This window comes from Cheilinus undulatus, linkage group 18 (assembly GCF_018320785.1).
Source record: "Cheilinus undulatus linkage group 18, ASM1832078v1, whole genome shotgun sequence".
Taxonomy (NCBI): Eukaryota; Metazoa; Chordata; class Actinopteri; order Labriformes; family Labridae; genus Cheilinus; species Cheilinus undulatus.
Window position 1 is genome coordinate 17,804,114 of NC_054882.1, and position 12,134 is coordinate 17,816,247.

At 40.2% G+C, this 12,134-nt stretch overlaps 1 protein-coding gene across 1 annotated transcript in view; it reads left to right on the plus strand.

Moving 5' to 3' along the window:
- The first annotated feature begins 2,108 nt into the window (after positions 1–2,108).
- grin3ba (glutamate receptor, ionotropic, N-methyl-D-aspartate 3Ba) overlaps positions 2,109–12,134 on the plus strand; it is a 165,320-nt gene continuing 155,294 nt past the window's right edge. The window contains exon 1 of the mRNA XM_041811979.1: positions 2,109–2,827. Within this exon, the coding sequence (XP_041667913.1) occupies positions 2,276–2,827 (552 nt within the window). The 5' untranslated portion in view covers positions 2,109–2,275. The remainder of the gene's footprint in view (positions 2,828–12,134) is intronic.

Here is a 12,134-nt window from a genome sequence, read left to right on the forward strand (position 1 = left end):
ATCATAAAGGTGGAAAAACAGAAGGGAGATAGACGTTTGAAGCTTCACAAATGTCGGACAAACAAGGAATTGTCAGTAAAAGAGTGTGGGGACCGTGAGAGGAGGATTTCACTTGGTTGAAAAGAATGATTTACTGGATGTTCTGCTCTATCGATGGCAAATTAGATCAGAGAAAGGAGAGAAAACTGAGTGCAGAATGAATGAAGGCCAGACTGAGTGCTGTCCCTCGTATGAAGCCAAATTAGCATGCACAGTAGATCTCTTTTATGGCACTGGCGCTGTCCGTGGTGCTGAAAAGATGTGGTTACACAACGGATAATGTTCGACTTGGACGGCATGGGAGGAAGCTGGGAATAAATCTTGGGGGAAAATTGAGATTTCAGCAAGCTATTAGCTTTGTGTTGGCCAACCTGGCGGGGACATGGAGAGCAGAGCTGCAGAGGTGCTTAAAAAGTTCCCCCCATTACCTCACAAAACAAATGGCTACCATTTATAACAAGGTTTAATCTGGGAAAAGCATCCAAGTTTCTCTCTGTTTCTGAATGGGAATCAATCTTTTTGAAACTTAAAGCACTTTAATGCTTCTTATGATCCTAATGGGAGTGTTTTTGGACGGGTTCCTCACTAAAGGGTGGTGTTTAACCCCTTATGGGGTACTAATTCAAATTCTTGTACATTCAAAATTTAAACCCTAGAATATAAATGTTGGGCATCCCCAGACATTTAAAAATGTTTTGCTTTGTGGGCTTATTTTTGCTAAAATTCATGTAGAAAATCAAAATTTTTTAGCATTTTTGGGTTTATATTAGAATTATAAGGAAGAATAGATGGTATAAATAGTTAAACATATATGATTTTAGTCAATTTTACAACAGTATTAAAATGTTTTATTATGCTTTAAAGGCTTGTAATTATATATTATATGCCATTTAATTTCATTTATATAATTAAATAGTTCTGATTTTTTTCAGGTCTTCCACTGAAATATATTTTCACTAATTTATTAACTTATTTATAATATATCTATAGATATACAGTGTATAGATATTCATGCCATTGAAGTGGAATACAACTGTTATACTGCCAAAAAAAAAAAAAAAAAAAAACAGATTAAAATCACATATATTTCACTATTCATAGAATGTATTTTTCCTTATAATTTCAAGAGAAACCCTAAACTTACTAAAACTATCACATGTGTAAATTATTACACAAGTAAACAACAAAAGGAGGACTGGGACTGACCCCTGAGGTACACCACAGTTTATACTGAACAGCAGAAGACATGCTCATTAGATTAAGTAGTGACTCTAAATTGCCCGTCGGTGTGTGTATGCCTGGTTGTCTGTCTCTATGTTAGACTAGCGACCAGTCCAGGGTTTTACCCCGCCTCTCCTCCAATGACAGCTGGGATAGGCTCCAGCCCCCCCTGACCCCTAAGGGGATAACCAGTGTAGAAAATGGATGATGAATGGATAAAGTTATAGAGCTCTGGAAGACAGCTGATTGGTCAGATGCTGTGATGTCACGTTCTGAGATGTTGACTGAATCACCTGAGAAAAGTCATGCTGGTTTTACTGGAGCACAGAGAAATTGGGGGAGGTCAATGACCATATATGGTTTCATGTCCCATAAAGGGTTAAAGGGGAACCACTGAGGTAAGTGTTTATCTTATCCTCAAACACAAAGTCATTCTTTAATTGGATTCTCTTTCTGACTGTGAGATGTGTGACTGAATTATGAAGGGACACCCTTTTTGTCTTTTTGAATTCTGAATGAAAACATTAAGTGAAAATTCTCTGTGGACTCAGAAGAAGCGGAAGGAAATGTTACCCGCCGAATTTTCATTAAAATTCAACAAGAGGCAGGCTCCGTGAGAGGTTAGATTATTGGCCGGCAGGCGCGCGGACCCACACACACACACATTTCCACACACACACACACACACACTCTTCACAGCTGGTGTGCCTTCCTCCAGCAGAGACTGACAGAAGCGGGGCGAGCGCTCTAAGCTGCGCGCGCTCATCTCTCCTCTCCTTCCACCAGCGCGTCTTTGACTGTTGACACAGAAACTTTGAAGAGGTGAAGGGAGAGACGTCAAAACGCCGACAAATCACCGTCGACAGCGCAAAAAGAAAAAAAAAAAAAAAAAGAGGGCAAAGCAAAGAACCATCAAGTCCGAGAAAGAGCGGTGGAGCCGGGAGAAAAGAGGGAGCTATGCCATCTCCCGCCGAGCAGAGCCCAGTCCTCCTCTGTTGTGTGTCGGAGCTGCAGCATGGTGTCTCTCCCCGGACTCTGGACCTACTGCCTCGCCCCGGGGAGACCTCATCTCCTCTTCCTCTCTGCCAGACCGTTCCTACTTCTCCTCCTCTTGACCGTCTTCACCTCCTCCCCGGAGCCCTGCTTCCCACACCCGCAGCCCTGCCACATCCTCGCCCGGATCGGACACACCGTGCGTCTCGGTGCGCTCTTACCGACCCGTCAGCCGGCACGGATACAAAACGCGCTCAACCGCGCCCTGGCTAGCCTCCGGCACCAGAGCGGAGCGGCTGACTCCTCCACCACCACCTCCTCCTCGTCCTCCTCCCAAACGCCCCCTCTACTGCCCTACAACCTGAGCCTGGAGATGGTGGCTCGGTCGCCCTCGGGAGGAGACCCGGAGTCGTTGTCCCGGAGCGCCTGCCAGGACCTGGTGGTCAGAGGGGTGTCCGCTGTGCTCGCTTTCCCGCGCTCCAGGGAGGAGCTCATCCAGGTGGAGTTCATCTCGTCTTTCCTGGAAATCCCCTTCGTCTCCATCCTGGAGGACACAGAGCCGCTTGTGACTAAGGTATGCGTGAATGTAGTGCGTCTTTGTGCGTCCTCCATGCACCTGTAGCAGCAGAATCTTAAAGGAAGCTCAAAAAGCAGAGCACTGAGGGCCGTTTGTGCTCCATACTTTGCACTTCAATGAGCTGCTGCCAGGTCCAACATTTTTCATCTGAGCTGGAGAGTAATCAGAGCAGCCAAGTTGACTTTACGGTATAAAAACAGGGGTGAAGAAATCCAGTTTTGATCAGTCTTAGTCCACTGTGATACACACTATAAATGAGGACTGAAGAGAGGCTTTCATGTGTAAAACATCACCATCACCAAGAACAGGTCAAAAAGAAGACTAATAGCTATGTTTTAGGAATTAAAAGATGTCCACAGATATTGGCTTTAAAAGCTAAAAAAAAAAAAAAAAAAAAAAAAAAAGGTTATGATCCATATTTGCAGATATGAACATTTCAGCCAATAACAACCAATGTAAATATCGGCCTCATGTACAAATAAGATTATAAAGTTTTAGGCAGGACTAACAGACCTACGTCAGCTGAAGCCTTCCTCTCTGGTGTTCCCAACCCTTCTTATCTATTGCCCCCCCAAGGCCGCCCATAATGGGGGATAAAGGGGGGCCCAGCCAAGTGGGGGGCCATTGAATTGAGAGAAAGCCTGCTTTATTTAAAGTACACCTGTGATAACATATTTTATTTTTGATCTGAATAATATCCACTCTTATCAAAGATTTTTTCTTAAATATTGCCTTTTTCCAAAATGTAAACCCCCTTTCTTCAAATAAAATAACCTTTTTTTGTTGGTAATGTTGACAATATTGATGGGCACACAGACTAAACCATTTGGAAATTAATGCAAGACTTCATAGCTAAGGCATGATGTGCAAAAACGCCAGGATGCCAGAGAATAAGGAAGAATGACCTGAGACAATTTTAAGGGAAAGAGTAGTTAAATGATTCTGAAAAGAGGCGAAAAAGGTAGAAAATTGGCTGAAATTGGCAGAAAAAAAGGGTTTAAAGTGGTTACAGAGTGGGACAAGGTTATTATGGTTAACTGAAACTAACTAAATAACTAAAACTAAAATTCAAAAATCATTTTAGTTAACTGAAACTAAATCAAAACTAAGCTTAACGAAAAAAAAGAAAACTAACTAAAACTGTACATTGCGCTTACAAAACTAATTAAAATAAAATAAAAATAGAGACAAAATATCCTTAGTTTTAGTCTTTGACAGAACCGTACTGACTGGCACTGACACCCAAGTCTGGGGAGAGTAGAATTGCCTGATCTGATTGGTTAAGACTTCACATAGTGGTAGTTTTATATCTGGAGTTGTATAAAAACATCATATAATAAATAAATGATAATTGAAGAGTAGCCTGGTTGAATATGTTTTTAAAAATGTATCACACTCACTCAGCCCAGACACTTATCCGTAAAAAACTAAAACTAATAAAACTAAACTAAAACGAAGCATTTTGCAGTCAAACCAGCAGTCAAAACGAATAAAAACTAAACTGAAATCAAACACAGAAAGTGAAAATGAACTAAAAATAGAAACTAATGAAAAATCCAAAACTATTCGAACCTTGGAATGGAAAAAAGGGACTTAAGTAGCAATAATGTGTTAAGGAAGGCACAAAGTTGGATTTTTTTGGATTTCTGTAGAATTGGCGGAAAGTGAAAAGCGGTTAAAAAATGTCAACAGTGGGTTCAAAGAGGTCAAAATGAGTAAAATGTGGAAAAATGAGTAGAAACAGTGATAGAAAGGGCTTAAAAGTGGCCCAAATAAGTCAGAATCCAATAACAGCTTGACACACTTTTCAGCTCCAGTATGAGGGAACTTTTAGCCAGGATGCTGGCACCAGTGCTACTGTCTGATACACCAAACATACATTAATATCAGTTATAAATCACAACTGGAGAAGGCCCATTCACAAAGTTGAAAACAGACGGTTGTGTTCTGGAAAATTAGACTAGATGGAACTGTTTCCTTGCACATGTACTGCAGTTTAGAGCCAAATCCAATACTTCTTACTGGGAATGATCAGTAAGGAACTTCTTCTGATTTTAGCCCTAAATCATCACATTTCTGTAAAGAGGGATATCCAACCATTTTTTAGTTTGGTTTTTCTTGTAATTTACAACTTTTAACTGTCATAAATTTGACTTTAAAATGAATCTTTGAGTCTATATTATCAATATTTACAGCTTTTTAAATGTTTTGTCTGAAATTCTGTGTTTGGTTTCCTCCATAAATACCCCTTATCTCAATAAATGTCACGTTTTTTGTCATGAATTTGTGACTTTTTCTGTCAAAAATTAACAGATCATCTTAATTATTCATCTTATAGGATGGCTCTCAAAAGTCATTGAACATGTTTTTTCTCATCATGATGTTAAACAAATATAATAAGCACACTTGATTATGTCGTCAGAGCAGACGGGGACCCCCTGGGAATCAGTGCTTCTAGATATAAAGTTTTAGGTCTGAACTACATTTATATATCACTTCGATAGCAGTATCAGTTCAAGTGAATTTAGAAATATCGGCATAAAGGTTCTTTGCAGATGATGTCACGCAGCAACAGAGAACACCCCTTGAGGGGCAAGCAGTGATTTCTGCACAGAGAAACGTTATAAAAAGGCCATTTTTTGAGCTGTTTAATACTATGCCAAGTGTCAGAAGTGTAAGAATAAAAACATTCTTTGTTATTATGCTACTTTGTATCCCAAAAGTAATGAAATATTCAGCAAAAAAAGTTTAAAAAACTCAAGAAGAAACAGCAGCAGGCAGGAATTATAAAAGCCTCTCTGTAAAGCCTGATCATGATGTCACGCAAGGCAGTTAGTTAACAGTTAGCAAAGCTGACTTATACTACACCATCTCTATTGAAATAGAACATTAACACCATATCAGGTTTTGAAACTGAGACTTTTTGAATTTGATGGCAGTGAAATGTCTCAAAAAAGTAGGGACGGGGCAACAAAAGGCTGGAAAAGTAAGTAGTGCCAATGAAAAACAGCATTTTGTAACTAAATAGGGTAACATTACTGGGTACAAAGGGGCATTCTAGAAGAGCAGAGTCTCTCAGAAGTAAAGATGGGCAGATGTTTATCAATCTTTGAAAAAGACTGGCTAAAATCCTACATTAGTCAAGAATGGGACAACAATCCTCTCCCAAAACTCTGGCAACTGCTTCCCCATATCCCAGATGTGTACAGACTGTCTACACAATGGTAAACATGGCCCCTACTCTTTTGTGAATCAAATATGGATTTATGAGCCCCCCAACTTTCTTGGAGTTGGGGTTTGAAATAAATCATTGCAGCTGGTTTGCAAAAACCTGTGCAGGTGGATTGTGCACAGCACGAAAACAAAATGTCATCAGCATAAATGAAAAGCAGACTATGGTACATTCTTTCCAGGACAGTTGATACAGATTGTAAATAATACAGGACCCAGTATTGATCTTTGAGGTACCCCCTTTAGTATTTGTGCGGTTACACCCTCTAACCAAGCAGCTTGTTCAACCAGTAAGATGGTAAACAAACCAACCAGCAGCCGTGCTTTCCTCCCTGTGCTGCAGGGATGAGCTCATCCAGGTGGAATCCATCTGAATTTTAATTTTTTTTTTCTGCACCATTAGCATCCTTCATGCACCTGTAGCACCAAAATCTTTCCAGAAACACAACACTAAAGGCTCTGTTTGATTGTTTTTGTGCTTCCACAGTTTGCACATCAATGAGCAGCAGCTGGTGGTCCTACATGTTCTCATTTGTGCCTTTGACACTAGCCGACCCTCAGGCCTGTGGTGAGGATTTTGGCATCTGCAAAACTCGTCTCGATTGCCAGAATTTAATCTAGCTTTTAAGTCGAAGGAGCACTGCAAGGAAAGGCTCTTTTAGCAGGGGTAATTTGAGCAATTATTCTTCACCCTACCGAGAGGAAAAGCTAAAATAAGAGCATTAGGAGCAGAAATAGAAAAAAATGGTAATAGGAGTAGAAAAAGAGTCTTTGATTCTTGAGTTGCACTTTAGCTGTCCTCCTCAGGTGAAGTGTGGCGTTCACATTGATCTCAGCTGAGCTCTGGTGAACCTGCAGGCCCCTCCACATGCATGTTTAATGTCTGCTAGCTCTGCTTCGGTATTGGACTGAACCCTCCAGCCCTCCAGCGGCAGAGGTTTAAAGTGAAATGCACTGTCTTTCTTCAATCTTTAAGCTCCCCTGTTGTGTGTGTGTATTAACAGAGTGTGTATGAAGGAAGGGAGGGAGAGGGTGTGAGTGTGAAAGGGTGCATGTATGATTGAAGATGGCGGTGTTTTGGCACCTTTCAGGGTGAATCATTCAAAAGTGGTGAGACACTGATAGATGGATGTTGTGGGTGGTTTGGTGGGGTTCATGTGTGTAAATCTACATTGTAGGTGAAGGGGATAGATGTGTGTATTTGCGTGTCACGTTAGTATTCCCAGCAGCAGCCGAGCTGCTTGCCAGTCAGTCAATCCAGCTCCAGTCATATCCGCCTCTATCCTACTGAGCAGCCAACTGCATCTCTGTTACACACAGAGAAAGTGCACATAAAGACGACTTTCAACTTTCGCACAGGTTCATCCGACACACACACACCAAACTAAGAGGCAGAATTAAAGCGACAGGGAGGAGAGAGCGACCGAGGCTGCAGTGATCTATAGTTTAAGTCTAAAATCTTTGTCTCGTCTCGTCTCTTTGTCAACAATGGATTGCCTCTTCGATTTCAATAAGCATTGCGTGAATGAGAAGTCACACCACTTGACAAATGTGTCGGCTACGCAAGGAGATAAGCAGAAGAGAGAAATGAGGGGAAAAAGAGAGGAAAGGGTGAGCTGTGGAAGAGGAGGAGGGTTTTTGGAGCAGTAGGAGGCCTTTCAGTGCTACAGATGTGTGCCAAACACAGAGAAGCAGCCATGTCTGTCTCTTTCTCTACAAGCGTTTCAGTATTTATAGAAATAATGTCAAACAACATTTTCCCATAAACAGATGCCTGATTTTTCTAAGCTTTAATGTCAGCGCTACACAAAAATAAATCAGCTGCATATTAAATTTTGGATATTTTTTCCCCTCTCTCAGTGTCAGGCTCTTAGTTCCCAGAAGGTGTTGTGTTCAAGGTATCTGGCAGCTGCAACATCTGCTTGTTTAGAGGAAGCAAAAGAGAAAAAAAAGGGGGAGATGCTACGAGGTGTAAAATCTAAAAGAGATGAAGGAAAATGAAAGCAGAATTAACCTGCAAGAATCTGAGGTTTAAGATTTTAAAAGGCTGAGTTCAGTGTGAGAAAAAGGAGGTGATATGGCAAAGAAACAAACACTGCCACTTAGGAGCACAAGACACCACAAGACCGCCACAAGACGCTTCATGGAAAACAAGATGCATGCACATGATGCATGCAAGGATAAAGTTAAAAAGTGCTGCAAAGATTACTCCTGAATCAAATTGATGTTTTGATTCACTGTTGACTGTATGGACTGTATGTCATTGGCCATTATCAGCTGTAAATATTGGCCCTATAAAGCTGTAAAAGTTGGCCCTATAAAGATGAAAATATTGGCCTTTATCAGCTGTAAATATTGGCCTTTAGTAGCTGTGCATATTGGCCTATACAGCTGTAAATGTTGGCCTTTATTTACTTTAAATTGTCTATTCTGCTTGTTGAGATTTTCCTATTGCAGCTGTAAATATTGGCCATATAATGCTGTAAATATAAGCCTTTTTCAGCTGTAAAAACTGGCCTTTATCAGCTTTTAATATTGGCCCTTTAATGCTCTAAATATTGGCCCTATCTAACTGTAAATTTTAGCCTTTATCAGCTGTAAATATTGGCCATATAAAGCTGTAAACAATGGCCTTCATGAGCAATTAATATTAGCCTTTATCAGCTGTAAATACTGGCCCTCTAAAGCTGTAAATATTGGCCCTATAAAGTTGTAGATATTGGCCCTATAAAGCTGTAAATGTTGACCTATATCAGCTGTAAATATTGGCCCTATGAAGCTGTAAATGTTGGCCTTCAAGAGCCATTAATATTGGCCTTTATCAGCTCTAAATACAGGCCTTTATTTGCTTTAAATCGTTTGTTCTGCTTGTTGAGATTTTCCTATTTCTGCTGTAAATATTGGCCCTATAAAGATGTAAACATTGGTCATCATCAGCTTTAAATATCAGTTTATTTTTGTTGTTCCTAAACGCTTCAACTATCTTATAATATCACTTACAGTTGACTGTAGAATATCTAGCAGATGAACCGTCTTATTCCAAAGGTAGCATTCGTCACAGTACCATGCTTGAAGTCACAAAACTCTTCAGAACAACCCATTTAGGATCACAAGTGTTTGCAAATAGAGACTGCGTGTCAGGTGTTTGATTATAAACACCTGTGGCAACAGGTCTGATTGAAACACCTGCTTTCAATAAGTAACAAATGTGGCCAAATACTTATGTCCAGCATTAATCTATTTTTATTGTTGAAAACTCAAACAGATGTGCTCAAAGTCACAAGTAAAGTGATTTAACACTCTATACAAAGAAGGCTTCTGGTAAATTTTGCCTTACAGCCACAATAATTGATTTTAACAGGTGTCAAACATTTGTGACATAATTTGGATTTTTTGGTCTGTGTCTGGGGTGGCCAGTCAGATTACAGAGGGGATCCAGGCTGCATTCCTGTTCTTATTCAGGTTGTTGAAATCTTTTGATATGGGATCTTATGGATGTAAAGTATTTTAAAAGAGTGAAACATTACAAATTATGTTTTAGGTGAGCAGGAGGGAAACGCATTCATCAAATATTGCAGAGAAACTCCTGCAGGCTATTTAAATTGCTTAAATACAAGGGTACAGTTTTGATATTTGAACAGTTTAGACAGATACACAAATAAAAGAAGTAATAACCCAATATTGGGTGCCTAGGGCTTCTATTTTGTTGCCATCATATTGAAACAGTCTTGTCTATTTTGATTACTACTTTTTTTCAAATCAGCGTTTTTAAGTCTTGTACCATGACAAACTTTGCTCATATCACTGATTTAGTGCTGCAGAATGTTTTTTCCCCTCAGAGATTTCTTTTCACTACTTTCAAACATTTTGCGCAGGCACCAACTGATCAATTTGTCATAAAAACACTACACTGCTGATAAAAGTTGTTTGCTGCAGCTGTAAAAGTGTATGAGGTTTTGTGAATGGATGAATGAAGGATAATAATACAGTCTCTTCAGCTCGATAGCGCACCTCCATAGAGAGGAAATAAAATAAAAGGAGGCAGTCAGGAGGCGGGACAGGCTCTCAAACACACACAGAGAGGGCATCGACGAGTGGGTTGGGTCAACAGGGAGGCAAATTGTTACCCTGTGCAAACAGGGCACTCGTACGCTGGCGTCTATGCTGGTAGCAAATTACACAAACAGAAGATATAATTCTAATTAAAAATGCTATTTACATTCGAACATCAGGGGGGGAGGAGGAGTGCTCCTAAGAGGGTGGAAGAATAAGGAACGAAGGCTGCAGAAATGCAGAAACAAAAACAAATGCCTCTGCCAAAAATAATGCCAAAACCGTCACAGATTGTTCCAAAAAAAAGGAGGGTTTGTTTGTTTTTGGAAGGCCAGTCTTCTCTCAGGAGTTTTCAAATTGTGGGGAATTTTTGTGTTTCTGCAGGGTGTTGGGAATCAAGCCCATGTTTTTTTTTTTCTTTCTTCTTCTTCTGGTGAACAGATTCTGTCCCTGGACATCACAGAGACAAACGCAAGCATACACAGAAAGAGAGACATGCAAGCAGGACGACACACTTGCTGTGCTTCCCTCATACTGTCGAGACAATATAACACCAATTTTAAAGCAGCATGTATAGCAGACAACTTATTGAGTGTTTCCATTAGATGGTGGAAAGGCTTCTTCAAGGTTAAAGAACATAAGAGGAAAAACACGAGTCTTTGAGGAATTAATTAGAAACTGCAGAGCGGTATTTTGTCTTTATTGTCTGCTAATTTTATATTTTGTGTTTAATTTGGAGACCAAAAGAGAGATAAACCACAGAGCGATGTAGGCAACAAGCTATAAAGCGCCTTACTTCACTATTCGCCACACTTAAACTACTCCCTATTTTATCATGAAACAACTGCGCACAAAATTAAAGCTTTATTATGATTGCATGAGGTGGACTCATAAAATATAGTTAAGAATTTTGCAGGAAACAAGAATGTTGTGGTTTTTTTAAGTTATTTAAAATATAGATGCAGCTTCCTTTCCTGTGAAGCCTTGAAGGAGCCACAAAAGGCTGCCTTCCGGTTACAACGTCTGCAGCGGACAGATGTCTGCTTTTCATATCATTTTTCTCTTTCTGTTTGCAGTTCCAAAACTGGGTGTGTGCAAGTTCTCTCACTGTTTCTTATAACAATGCCTTCTGTTTTTATCTAGAGCTGGATCCTTCCTTCTTATTGCCAGAAATCCCTTTGATAACATGGCATAAAAAAACACAGTATGGACAAAAGTATTTGGCCTCCTGACATTAAACCAACATTGTATTCAAAGACATGTACTTTAGTATGGAGTTGGCCCTCTAACAGCCTCCACTCTTCTTGGAAGGCTTTCCACAAGATTTGGGAGAGTTTCTGAGGGAATTTGTACTCATTCATTCTGTGAAGCATTTATGAGGAAGAAGACCATACCAGGTTATCCCAATGGTGCTCCATAGGCCTGAGGTCAGGGCTCTGTGGGGGCCAACACCGAACTGCACCGCACAGTCATGTTGGGATAGAAAAAGGCCTTCCCCAAACTGTGGCCACAAAGCCAGAAGCATAGCATTGTCCAAAATGTCTTTGTATGCTGAAGCATTAAGATTGGCCTTCACTCTGAAAAAAGCCTCACACCATTATCCCTCCACCACCATACTTCACAGTTGGCTCAGAGCAGTCAGATAATATTTTTCCAGCATCTGACAAACTCACACCTGCCCATTTGGCCATTATTTATCACTCCACAGAAATGTCAGTGTGCTTTACACCAGTGGTTCTCAACGGGTGGGTCAGGACCCAAAAATGGGTCACGGAGCAGTTTTCAGTGGGTCGCAAATCAGTGTTAATTTTGGCAGCTATTTTCAATTTTAATCATAGTTTTAGTCTGTAAATGCATTTTAATTTTAGTCACATTTTAGTCATTTCTATCCTTCTAGTTTTATTCTAGTTTTAGTCCATAAGAAGTCCTCACATTTTAGTCTTTACTTTAAGTCCAAGCATTTATTTTCTTGCCTAAATCTGGTACCAGATCATGGTAGTATGTTTTATGCACCCTGCCA